Source organism: Drosophila pseudoobscura, chromosome X, assembly GCF_009870125.1.
Source record: "Drosophila pseudoobscura strain MV-25-SWS-2005 chromosome X, UCI_Dpse_MV25, whole genome shotgun sequence".
In the NCBI taxonomy this organism is placed as follows: Eukaryota; Metazoa; Arthropoda; class Insecta; order Diptera; family Drosophilidae; genus Drosophila; species Drosophila pseudoobscura.
Window position 1 is genome coordinate 37,657,870 of NC_046683.1, and position 14,044 is coordinate 37,671,913.

A 14,044-nucleotide genomic window follows, 5' to 3' on the forward strand; every position below is an offset into this window, starting at 1 on the left:
GATGGTATTATTAGTTGGACCTGATGCTTGCTCATGACATGAAATGAAGATCCAGTTATTCATGGGGGAGGCCAAGCTAATAGTTCCTCCTGACCTTAAAAGTCACTGAGAATTTTTGGTTGATTCAAACTAAACCAACACTAACAGAAGATGGGGGAGCAAATCAGTCCAGGAAAAACAGGGAAATTGGTCGAATCGTTGCAAAACATTATAAAAAGGGGTTTATGAGAGGGGGCATACAAAATATAAATTTGCATTTTAAAAGTAAAACGAAAAAACAGAAAAGGCAGGTTTTTTTATTCTCAGGCAGGCTCCGTCTTTCACTTTCACAAAAACGCGAAAATTGGTGCTCCCGTTTTTACGAAACGCAAGATTTCCCTGCCGAAACAAAAAAGAAAACTTCGTTTCAAAAGAAAACAAATAGCCGACCAATTGATGCATTGACATAAATTTAACACCATTGCTTACGAAATTGACTAAATTGTGCGCATAGCAGAACAGCTGTTTTACGCGCCACATTTAATTCAAAATGCAAGTGCAAAAAATTAGTGTTTGGACAATTGGCTATTTAATTTTGTATTTGAATTTTGTTGCTCACAGTTCGTCAGACATGTTACACACAAGGATGTGTTGTCCTTCTTCCAAATCGCACCTTTTCTGCCGTCGTTTTGCTTGAAAAACAAAAAAAAAAGTAATTGAAAGCTGAATGCATTTTTAATACGCTGTGTATTTACAAAAGGTCTACGAAGCAGGTCAGCTGTTTCAGCTCAAAACTGGAGCACCTCAAAACGAGACCTTAAAACGCAAAAGTAAGTGAAAATCGGAGCCTGTCTGATGGCTGAAATCGTGTCTATGGGCTTACATTTGGTTTTCAATGGTATGTTTTAGGCTAGGAAGCTAGAACACTTTTAGGTGTGAGAAGTGCTTTGGTTCATTTAGGCTGTGAGCCCACCGTGGGGTATATCGTTGAAACGATGGTCTGTGATATGGAGGCTGTCTGTCTGTCTGTCTGTCTTGTGGACTCTCCTTTAAGACAGGTATAGTTTGTAGTACAGAGTATATATTATGTGTTTGGTACAGATACAGAAGGAGGAGCTTTAGCCAGTCTGCGAAGGATCCCTCGGGTTGATTGTCTCTCTATCGTTTGTTGCTTTGCAGGCGGGTCCTGGCAAGATAGTTCCCGGGAAGCGAATACCACAGCGACCGCATCTGCCGCCGTGCGACAACTCCAACGACAGTGGGCTGGGCTTCGACCAGCACACGGAGCTGCGGTCCTCATCGGGGCCAGGAGTAGCCGATACAGGCAGCTCGAATGGAGGTGGCATCGGCATGGGGGCAGTCCAGCGCACGAATCTGCTGGTGAACAGCTCCCTTACGAATACGGTGGCTGCAGCGGCGGCGGCGGCTGCAGCTGCAGTGGCAAGTAACACGTTGCAGCAGCACCACCAACAGCAGCAGCAGCAGCAGCAGCAGCAGCAGCAACACCAACAGCAGCAGCAGCAGCAGCAGCAGCAGCAACACCAACAGCAGCAACAACAACACCAACAGCAACATTTACCGCAGCAGCATTTAATTCGGGCGATACCTGTATCAAGGTGAGTCGTGATCTCCCACTCTCCCACTCTCTCTCCCTCTCTCTCTCCTCGTTCTCTCTCTCTCTCTCTCTCTTTCTCTTTGTCTTTCTCTACCTCCCCCACTCCCTGTTTCTATCTCCCATTCCCTATTCCTCCATTGGTGCATCCGCAAGAAAAGTTCGAAATAATTGCCAGCTCATGACTTCATTTTGTTGTGTTTGACGCATGATTTCGATTGGAGTGAATGAATTCACATAAGTTCATATAACACACACACACACACACACACACACGCAACTCACTCACTCGAAAACAAATTAAAACCTTACATACAACACAGAAATTACGAAATGCTCCTTGTACATATTGTACATAGCGAACTTAAACTCACATCTAAAGAAATAACTACAATAGGAATTAATCCAGATTAATTTCGACTAAGGAAGGACTCAGTGGATCCACTTACAATGAGATACAATCCCAGAGGAAACTCGTTTGAAACGCTTTATTAATTCTTTGATTTTTATCCGACTGACGAATTTAGATTAGGATTAGTAATTACTAGTTACAATTAGTAAATAATGGTTATTTGATAGTACCGAACCGGAGTTGCTTCTCAGTTTTGCAGCGCAAAAGGCGGCGTGGCGAAAACTTGACCAAATTTAGTTGCTCCGGCTCGTAGATAGACGGAGAGACGGAGACGGATCGAGATGATTATGTCCACCCAGGAGGGGTGTATTTTGTATTTGCATTTGCATTCTCATACATACCATGTACACGCTCGCATTCGTGTGGGCAGGGCCTGTTTTCTATAATACTTTTGAACAAAACGAACACACTCGTGTGATCCACGACCACTTACCGTGATAGAAGGAAACCTGAGCAAATGTGTTTGTTCTACGGCTCCAATGGCCTACCAACTTATCGTGCGGAATGAAAAGCCAGATGGGAAGGGGGCTGCAGAGGGTATCCAGGCTTATTAATGAAGTGCGTATTTTGTTTCGCCAGATTCTCCGAATTTTCACCTCATGGTCGCTAGAAAGTCGCGCTTCCCTCAGTACAGTTTTGCCCTCAAAGCATGTCAGATCTGCGATCTGAGTCTGCGATCTGTCGCAACATAAAAAGCATAATATAATAAAGTCGGGTCGAGTCGAATCGAATTGGAATTCTAGCACCATGTATACCATGTAAGTACACATCAGTGTGCGTTCAATGACTATAGGACATGTTTTCATACCCGGCACCCGGCACCCGGCACCCGGCATACGTTATAGATTTGTGCTGGAATTGATCGCCTAGATCTCAGAGACTATAAGAGCTGGAGCAACCAAATTGTGTGTCCGGACTCCTGTGATGCCACAATCACAATCAAGTTTGCTTCCAAAATTTTGCCAATTTCGGTTTCTTGACTGGATTCGCGGTGCGAGAGGGATCCCCTCCTGTGTGCATCAGGGAAAGCCAAGGGCCACCAAGTAAAGAAAACTGTTGAAACTATGATAATCGTATTTACGTGCATCAGCTGACCTGTTTCTGACCTTTTCCAGCTGTCAAATGAGCATATTGAGCATATTATGCATCCAATTTTTCCTTCCAATTAGCAAACTGTTCATGCAAACGTTGGCTAGCAAGCTCAAAGCATTGGATTAATCTGAGAAGTGGCATCTGGAGACTAGTTGCTTTCCCCTCCATCATCGTTTAGGATTTTTCCACACGGCCTGCTATTGGCTATTAGATGTGCACACTGTTGTGCTCAACTAATCCAGTCAGTCAGTCAGTTAGTTCAATTCAAAGTATCCAGTGATACCCGCTATATAGACTTTTTCCATTGCCTAGACGATACTCCAAAGGTGTGCATTTCTACTACGTGGACGAGGTTCTCGTCCACATCCCTCTTTGCTTTCAAATTCTTAAAATTCTTAAATTAGGAGCCGAGGCATATGTACCTCCACACCACAATACCAACTACTCACTTTCTGTTTCTGTAATCTTACGATTGCTGTAGCTTAATTGTAACATCTTGTCATCCGGCTGATACATCTCCCTCACTCCGCCAGGGGTAGCTACACTGCACGATGGAGAGAGAGAGAGAGAGCAAGAGAGCGAACAAGAGCGAGAAGAACAATTCTGTACCACTTTAAACATTTTCATAGCCCATTCCCATTCCCATTCCCATTCCATTGGGTAGTGTAGTGGGGTTGGGTATCCATTCTTTTACATCTTTCCAGCCTTATAGGATCGAATCTTTGATTGAAAAACATATTTACTTATGATTTACTAGATTTCTTGGTTTCTAAATTTCTAGAATAGTAAACAGAGTTAGGTTTGGGTTCAAGGAAAATCGGTACACTCTTCCGGATTGTGCACCAGAGGCAGGAGTCCTCTGCTTCCCATAGATGACACGATCAAATATTGTCTCGGGGCATCTGCCGCGTAGCGTCAAGGTCTCCTCCAATTTGGACCTGCACTTGGACAGGTCTTTCCCCCCAGGTTTTTGTAGGTCATGGTGTATGTGTTTTCCGTTTGATTCGACTCAGATCGGATCGGATCGGATCGGATCGGATTTAGATTTCAACTTAATGCTGTTCTCTATATGATATTCGGCTGGTTTCCAGAGTGTGTGTTTACTTAGTGTCTATGTTTTGTTTTTTTTTTTTGTTTTGTAGCTGCTGTAATTGCATGCCTGTCTGTGTAATTGCCTTATTATCTTATCCGCTTATCAGTTGTATGAACTCTCCTCCAATTGCAAATTGCAGCTTGGAATCTGCAACTGCGTACAGTCGAGAGAGGGAGATAGGAGCGGCCCAAGCCCCAAGCCCCAAGCTGTTGAGCATTTCAATGCAAAAGCACAGCTGTTTTTGGCACTTGTGTCCGCTTCCTTGGCTTTGCATGAGCTCAAAGCATTGCAGGGACAGTCGGCAGAGCAGAGTGCTCGGCCGGAGTCTTCTTAAGTAGACGAACAGTTAACAGTTCCCATGCAATCCAGTGAGTAATCGATACCTGAACCAGTTCTTGACTTTGATTGGCTTCACATAATGTGTAGTAACTGGCCAGCACGGACCATGTGCAGATTACAGATCACCTCTCTTGGAAGGAAGTAAATCGTATTCCGTCAAAAGGGTTCCGTTACAACTTACTGGGAACTGGGAACTGGAAACATTCAACGCGAATGCGGCGGGTGCCCAGAGTCTAGAGTACTGAAAGCTTCGGTACGATGGACGGGAACTGCCTCCATTCGTTTGTTTATCCGACTGATTTGCACATTCTTTGGCGCTTAATTTAATTCGCATACATTTGGCCAGTTCCATGAAAACATCTCTTTCTCCCGGCGGCACAAAACATTCGTTGGGCATTGCCTTGGGCAATGACTTTTGGTTGTTTTCTTTGGATTGCGATTGTTGACTGATCGACAAGAGGGCTTGTTTTTGAAGTAAAAAAGCCCCAAATCTATCTGAAAAAGTCGGTTGGCTCGAAGCGTAAATAAAAAGCGTAAAAAGTTCAATTTTGTTGCTCAGTGCTCGCGCTGCCCTCGGGTGCACCCGATTTGGGAACTGGAACTGATCGAAGTATCTGCGACTGACGTGAATTATGTTGCGAGTACAGGGGAATATTCGATTGGAGAACAAGGTACACTCACCTGCATATCGATATAGCCATGTCTGTTTGGTTGTCCGCTTCTTAGATACTATGCATAAGAGTTAGAGCACCAGGATTTTGTGGTTAGACTCCTGAGACGCTCCTTAGACACATGTAACACATGTCCTATCTACTAGATCCTATCTGCCTCCCTCTTTGCCAGAGTAGCTTAGCCGTAAAGTGTAAGTATTCATGTACTCAAGGAGAGCTCTCCACCTGTAGATGGTGCTCCGTACTTGCAGAAATAGCTTCTTCGCCTTTCCAGGGTCTTCGTTTTTTTTTATTTAAAGCAGGGGCCGGCAGGGTCCCATGCCCAGTGCATGCGAGAGTGTTCCACTGTATGTGGGCACAGTGGGCGGCACCAGCACAATGTTCTCTTTTGCTTGCCATCTACGCACACAAACGCACTGAAAGGCACTAGAAACATGTGGAAAAATGCGTGCCGACCCCTGATTTAGATATAATTATTTCTCAATTTATTATTTATTGTGCCTGGTTCTGCCTTTTGCCCCTGCTTCTCTAAACCAAATTTAATATTCGGAACTTAGGCGGATCGATATTCATTGAATCCCAAAGTTAGACTTTTCTTTTCTCCTCTACATACAGTCATGGAAAAAATAATAGAAACGGCATATTTTATTTTTATTGGTTTGTTTTAGGTTTCATTATTTTGTTACAGTAATGTATCAAAATATAACAAAACAATAAGACTGAAAAATATATTTTTGTAAATTTCAAAGCCTAAAAACAAACTATAGAAACGCTCACAAATTGTTTTCTTATCTAGTTTAAAAAGTCCATTTCATAAACTTAAGACAAAAGAAGATACAAGATAACTATTCTTGCGGATCCCGTTGTGTTCGTTGTTGTCATCCGTCTCAGAATGAGTCGTGGAGAAAACACATCCTAAATCGAATCTGAAATGTTCACTCCAAGAACATCACAACAACATAGGCATGTTTTCAACCGTTTTTCAAAGACCGTTTCACATACACATAGCTCGAATGGTACGAGCCAATTTCGCGAAGGTCCATATTCATCGCACCCCAATTGGGGAAACTAAGCTTAATTTGTTTGGATCTGATAGGAAACTATAGCCCCAGGAAGCATGGTCTTAGGGCGCAAACATCACGTATACGAATACGAATACGAAAAAGAAATTGCCGTTTGTATTATTTGTGCTATTTTGATGGCAATGACTGTACGTGGTACATTTACATGGTACAATGTAGAATGTAGAATGTACACACTCTCTCTCTCCATATCTCTTGCTCTTCATCATGCAGTGTGGCGACCCCTGGCGGGGTGACGGATATACGACGGATGGTGCTTTGTTGGTGGGAAGAGACTACACACCTTTTATCTGTTTTTCGTAGGCGCAAGAACTAGTCCACTTGCAATTGGACATCAGAGAGTCGTCGTTGAAGAGCCCTGCATTTTTGTTTCAGCAGAATATTGTGCACTCTTGACGGTTGTCGATTGACGGTTGACGGTAGACGGTTGACGGTTGTCGGCCGTTCACTGGCTCCGATCAGACAGATTCAGTTAAGTTTCCTTCGAATTGAGTTCGTTCATTTCTTATGCATCCGGACATTGATCGCCGATGCCGATGCCGATGCCGATGTCAGATTCGATTTGTTGTGCAATCTCTGATCGACTTTAGAATGATATATGTACGTAAGGGTGTACCGCTATATCTTAAGGCATACACAGATGCACAGATACCCCGTACGAGTATCTTTGTTGTTGAGGCGAACTTGTTGGAGAAACAATTACGAGAATTTCATATGTGTGTATGTGGAGAAACTTGAATCGAAATCGATAAAATGAAATGAAATGAAATGAAATGAAATAATGTACGCTCTCAATGGGTGTGTGTGTTGCTGAGAAACTATATATGTAAATGTAAATATGTATATGTATATGTGTATGTATAGATCGCGGCACACCAAGAAAATGCTGAGCGCCTTTCTGGATGACTTGGATCTGACCAACTCCAACTCCAACTCCAACTCGGAGGGATCGACAGCCTCCACCTCCCTGTCCTGCTCGGCGACGCCAATCTCTGAGGACACAGGCTTCGTCAATCACAGCAGCAGCACCCCTCGCAACAGCTCGGAGCCCTTTGGTGGCGTCTTCCAGGCCACCGAGGCAGCTGTGGCAGCAGCCGTGACAGCCTTTAACGTTCAGAATCAGCAGCCCCTTCCGCAGCAACAGCAGCAGCTACTGCAGCAGCACTTTCAGTATCCTGAAATGGTCGTGCAACAACAACAGCAGCAGCACCATCAGCGAAACCTGCCCCGGAGCGGGGACAAGCACATCAAGCGCAAGAAGCTTGAGTACAACCAGCTGGAGCTGGACAACGATGACGCCTGCAGCGAAGACGAGTTCATCCGCAAGATAGCCAACGCGGCAATCGCTTCTTCGTCTGAGGAGGCGGTTCTTGTGGCGCCTGTGGCGCCCGCACGGCCTCCGCCTGCCATGACTAGTGTGCTGCCTCGCAACGGCCATGAGACAAAGTAAGCGGAGTTTTCTTTACAGACCCATCCAAAGCAGAAAAACCAACCCCAAAATAAGTTCCACCAACAATATCGAAATCTACAAGAAAGAAATTTTCAAAATTGCAAAAATACAACGCCGAACACCCCTGTTTAATACCCTGTTTTTTTCATATAATTTTTAGTACTAGGCTTATCGAATGGAAACCTCGAAATCGTATCATTAAAGAAACACACACACTAAAAGTATTTAACGTTTACAAATATTTCCTCTTCTTACTTTTATAAAATTGTCCTTCAATTGTTTTGGAACTCATTTAAACAAATTTAAATAAAGTCTATGCTATGCTCGTACAAGTCTGTTCCTTAGAAGCATTCAGAACGTAATGAACCTCAATCAAAATCTCCCTAACGCTCAGTACCAAAATAAGAACTCCAGTCGGAAACTGGAAATTTGTTAAAATTAATTTGCCTGCTCATGCTGTGCCGGGCGATTTGTGAGAAAATATGGAGCAAATTGTATGTTTTTCACTGGCATATATTTGTGTCTGTATCTGTCTTCCGAAAATTGATCCAAAAACTAAAAAGTTGAGTTTAAGTTTTCGATGATTTTCTCCCCGATTGGCTTTTGTTTCTTAGTTTTCATTCCTGGAGACACTCAAATCTCTGCGCCGTCTAACCACGCTGCCCGATCTCTGTTTCAGTGACAAGCAATCCAAAATCTGCAGCTAAAATCCCCTATGCCGAAATATATTTCAAAAGTAAGCTTGGTTCGATTATTTCTGAAGATTATATGGATGGAGTGGTGGTGGTGGCCACCTTAAAATACTCCGCGAATATGAATATATGTATATATATGTTTAGAACAAATATCGATACCAAAATTCGTAGCGTTCCTTGAAGATACTCTGGAAAATGTATCGGGCTACTAGGTAAACGTGTCCCATGCATAATTCCTGTATGTTCGTTTCTCTCTCTCTCTCTCTCTCTTTCTCTCTCTCTCTCTCTCTATCTCTCCTTCTCTCACTATCTCTGTTTGCGTGTGTGTTAAACAAAATTTTTTGAACAATTGTAAAAGGTAAACGATTAAAAATAAGAAAACGAATAAAAACTGAACAAACACAAAGATTTATATAAACAAAAAGCGAAGAAAAACGAAAAAAAGCTGCAATGAAATTTCGAATATCGAAAAATTCCTTATTGGCTTTTTATGTTTTTGGCTTTACGAATGTGCGTGTGTGTGCGTGCGTGTGTGTGAGTACCGTATATCATTTTCGCATTTTCGCATTTTCGCATTTTCGCGTACATATACATGAATTGTACTCCATTCATTCCCATCTTACATATCTCGGCCGTAAAACATTCATCAAAAATGCTCCATCGTGCATTCTACATATGTGTGGGAGCTGGGCAAAGTTCAAGTAAAAAATACACATATTTAACGATCGTTAGACAAATAAACGCACAAACAAGCACAAAGAACGGAGAATCCCACACACATTTGATCTTTACGAATGGAAAAGTTCCCTTCGAAATGGGGAATGAGTGGAATGGAATGGAATGCAAAAAACTCAAGAAAACTTAGCCTGCATGTTCCTTTTTGCATCACGTACTTCATGTCCTCTGGTCTATCTATTCCCGTTCGACTCCTCAGGTTCATTTCGGCCCGGACTGTCACAAGGGTGGCCAACAAGCGGCAGCCCGCGACCCCTCTGAACAGCGTCGCCAGCTCGAACGACGGCCACGTGCAACTGGAGATCGTCTCGCAGCCGGAGCAGCAGCACCGGGCCCGTTACCAGACCGAGGGCAGTCGCGGGGCGGTGAAGGACCGCAGCGGCAACGGGTTCCCCATTGTCCGGCTGACGGGCTATGACAAGGGCGCCGTGCTGCAGGTCTTTATTGGCACGGACATTGGCCGGGTGGCGCCACACATGTTCTATCAGGCTTGCAAGGTGGCTGGCAAGAACTCGACGCAGTGCAACGAGAAGAAGGTCGACGGTACCATGGTCATCGAGATCGATTTCAAGCCAGAGACGGACATGACCATCACCTGTGATTGCGTCGGCATATTGAAGGTGAGTTGGGGATGGGCTAAGCACACATACACATATGTACATATGTATATGTATACACCTGGAACTCCCGGATGTGTCCGGGGTCATCCAGGATCATGCAAGCTAACGTCATAGGTACAATCAGTGCGGCACACGCAGTTTTCCTGATTTAATTTTGAATTTCTTTACTGTTGTCGCTGTACAGGAACGCAATGTCGACGTGGAGCACCGCTTTCCCGAGCACTTGGCGCAGAAGAACAAGAAGAAATCGACTCGCTGTCGGATGGTGTTCCGCACTCAGCTGACCCGCGAAGATGGCACCACCGAGACCCTCCAGGTCTGCTCCAACCCCATCATCTGCAGTAAGTCCACTTAGCTACCCCTTCGTACCCCGTACTATTTTACTAATTGGATTCGTCTGATGCCCGCCCCAGCCCAACCCCCAGGCGTGCCGGAAATATGCAAGAAGTCGCTCAATTCGTGCCCCGTCGATGGCGGCCTCGAGCTCTTCATCATCGGCAAGAACTTCCTGAAGGACACCCACGTGGTGTTCCAGGAGACCTACGACAGTGTCAACGGCGACGATCCAGCCACCGAGATCGCTGTGCGCCAGCAGCTGATTGGCGGCACCGCCGCTCTCTGGGAACAGAGCGTGATGCCCGACAAGGAATATTTGCACCAGGTGGGTTCCGGGTTCCGGGTCCCGGACGAGAATGGGACAAATATTGCTTGGGAGAGCTTTTTTCATGGGATTGCGGCACAACCACATACATCTCCACTCGGAAAGACAATAGAACTACCTACTGTCAACTGTTTCTACTGTTAGTCCTAGAAATATCGACTCTTCTTGACAAATTAATTAGCGTAAAGTGCAGCCACTGACTGGACTAGATAGAAAGCCTATTTATCTGTAATGGACGGAGCTTTATAGTTATGGAATTGGATATTGGTTACAGGTGTAAGGCATAAGGACACCGGCAAGAAACTTCGCCCTTTCAATCGACAATTACTCGCAGTGCGATCATTCGATCATGCCCTGTACCGATGTACCGCTGGAAACCTTGGGAAATTCAGCTCATTTACCAACGACGTTCGAGAAATGGAGAACAAAAACGTCATCCAAAGATGACGATGATAATGATGCACTTGAATGCATTGTGATGCGCGACGATACTCATGTTAAATGGGACTCGGCAACTTTTGCCGGACGTCAGTTTTCTACAAGAGAAAGAGCTGATATGGAGGACCTCTTTCACAGGGGGCCTGTTTGAAAACTGTCCCATATCAAAAATGCAAAGTATCTAGAATACTTTTCCCAGATCTGGGCTTTGCACACTATCCACGCCGCCAAATTGTCCAGAGCTTTGCCCAATTGAGCGGTTTTGGGGCATTGTAAATTTAAATTTGAACGAAAGGAGGATGGGAGTTCTTTGGAGTACATGGCAGATGTGACAAAAACTAATTACCAAAGGGTTTTTCTTAGTATATTGTTTTTAGTATGTGTGTGTGTATGCACATGTCAGATACAAGCATCAGATCTATTGTGTCTTTCTGGGCGCACTGTAGATGCGTGAGTTTGTGTGACAGGACGAAATTAACTCCCCCTTTTATTTCTCTCTCCAGACGCATCTGATATGCACAGTGCCACCGTATCTGCACGAGAACGTGATCAAGCCGGTCAGCGTCCAGGTCTCGATCGTCTCGAGCGGCAAGAAGAGCGAGCCGCACACCTTCACCTACACGCCGAAGGGCCAGTTTTCGACACTAGCTGCTGCTAGCACGTTAAGTAGCACAATTCACGACCAAGGTATCTATTTGTTGACTAAGTAGTGCTTAGCCCTTCCCCACCCCCGACTGCCAGCCACCGAGGCTGCAGTCGGTGCTGCCCGACTCCCAGGGTCCACCCCGGGCGACGGGTAGCAGCGTGCGATTTAATCGGCGCGAATCGTACATGACACCACACACACAGCTCATTCCAGGACAGACACAACAAAACTAATACTCTGTGAGGTAGCCGCCAGTCCTGGGCAGATCCTAGTGCAAGTACAGACATACGTATACCGTATCGTATACATATGCATGTATGTAGTTTACCTCTGATATACCAGCTCGAGAGGCAACCGTTTTGTTTGAAAAGTATTTCTTTTTCTACATCACTTCCAAAGCCTCCAGAACTCCAGGCTGCTTTCTCACGCATACATATATATATATATGTATATATATTAGATAAATTAGGAAAGTTCCGTAGAAAGTAAATAAACCGGGGAAAACATAATTCGATAAACGATCGATAAAACAGTCTTATATCTTCATGCGTTATTCTGTTCTTATTTTCCCTCTCTCCTTTCTCTCTCTCTCTCTCTCTCTCTCTCTCTCTCTATCTCTCTATCTCTGTCTATCTTTCCCCACATCTCCCTATCTCCGTCACCCTCTGTCTGCATTTTATTGAGCGTCCTCACCCACCCTTTCGGTTGCGGCTAGGCAAAATAACCCAAACGAATTATTAAACATACATATTTAACAATTAGCACCTACCTAGTCGCAGTATGTATGTATGTATGTACAGTATCGCGTACAGGCAGCCGAACCGAAGACAAATGGACAAATGTGAACACATATGTACTCTTGACCTTAATGAGGAAGTTTCGTGGATCCCACGAGCCCAAAGTTACTACAAATGAAAGAAAACAGCAGTATTTCTTTTGCTTCTTTGATTCCCAATCGCTTCACGACCGACTCGAAGGTGAGAACAGAAATGTTGAGAGTATTTGAGGGAAGAGGTCCTTGACTTTCATCCACGTATCAAAAGCAATAAGAACTTGTTAAAGAAACTAAGTACCACCCGAGGGTAGCTTTCGTGTATGAATACAGCAAATAGTTGACTTTTGATCTGTTTTTGGGTTCCCTCATACATTTTGCCTACATATTAACCAACGATGGATCATAACCCACTATATACGTACGCACATACATACAAACGATTCACAACCACTCCCGCTTTGGCTTGCGAACATATATATGTACTTGTTCCATACTTGTTTCCTTTCATATTTAATTTTATATTATTGCACAGAGTAACGCATGAAAAGATCTATAACCGAATAAAAATAAAACCACATAGTTTGTAAGTAGGAAATGTAAACGAACAAACGAAACCAGCGAAACCAACGGAAAGGGATATAAAATAAAATAATATATAATTTAATCTATAAGTACGATCAACAATTACCAAGTAAACTAAACACAATCATAAATGAATAAGTCACAAGCAATGTCGTGCAATGGCAATGGCGATTGATGCCTTCGGAGAAACTAGACCTCCAATTCCCCGTTCCTCTGCCGCTCTCTTTCGCTCTCTCCTTGTCTCTGTCCTTGCCACTCCTTGCTAACTCCGTGACTCCCTGATTAGGGAAGGACAATAAATCGGAATTCGCTTGGAAACTGATCGAAACAACTCTGCTGAATGAATGTTTAATTTACATGCATACATAGTATATTGACAGATACTCGTAGAAGCAAATTCGGAGAATCCTTACATACATGGTACTCATACTCATACACGTACCCGTACCCGTACCCGTACCCGTACCCGTACTCGTAAATTGAAATTGAAATTGGTTCCATATTTGAGTTGAAAAAAGCACCCGTCGGCTTGGTGCCGAGAAAGGTATTCTTTGTTGCTATGATTTCCATAACTACCTTTCCTTAACTACCTGAATTATATACTTGTTTGGTTGTGGGTGTGTGTAAGTGAGAGTGAGAGTGCGTGTTGCTGAGTGTGTATTGGGTGCCTGAGCGTGTCTGGGCCTGTGAGTGATCTCAGGCCTTGCTGTGAGCGAGTGCGTGGATGAGCGAGTGCATGGGTGAGCGAGTGCATGGGTGAGCGAGTGCGTGGGTGAGCGAGTGCGTGTGTGAATGAGGTGCAGAGTTTTCTTGATCATGTTCTCACCAAGAAACCTCCTCCAAGAAATGCCCGCCAAAGGCAATGGCGAACCGAACCAAGCTAAATTCATGAAACAAACCGATATTGAAACCCACAAGAAGCAGAAGATCAGGACGATAAATAACAGAAGAAGAAGAATATCAAGGCAGCCCCAACAAAAGAAAAAACACTTTTATCGATTCAGGCAAAGAATATGAAAATCCAGGACAGGAAACCTCCAAATATAATATATATTTTTTGCAACACTTAAAAGATCTTCCCCTCCACAAAAACAAAAAAAAACCCCTTCCCCAAATCAAAAAAAAAAAAAAAACCAAAAAAAATATGCATATATATATTTTT

The 14,044-nt window shown here is 44.0% G+C and overlaps 1 protein-coding gene across 6 annotated transcripts in view; it reads left to right on the top strand.

The window, feature by feature from the left end:
• NFAT (NFAT nuclear factor) overlaps positions 1-14,044 on the top strand; it is a 57,212-nt gene that overhangs the window by 33,812 nt on the left and 9,356 nt on the right. For 4 of the 6 annotated variants that reach the window (XM_033381836.1, XM_033381839.1, XM_015186898.2 and 1 more), the window contains 6 exons: positions 1,159-1,595; positions 7,145-7,726; positions 9,360-9,780; positions 9,965-10,121; positions 10,194-10,441; positions 11,383-11,566. In XM_033381836.1, coding sequence (XP_033237727.1) covers positions 1,159-1,595; positions 7,145-7,726; positions 9,360-9,780; positions 9,965-10,121; positions 10,194-10,441; positions 11,383-11,566 — 2,029 coding nt within the window. The remainder of the gene's footprint in view (positions 1-1,158; positions 1,596-7,144; positions 7,727-9,359; positions 9,781-9,964; positions 10,122-10,193; positions 10,442-11,382; positions 11,567-14,044) is intronic. The other 2 variants (XM_033381838.1, XM_033381837.1) reach the window with 1 other exon arrangement.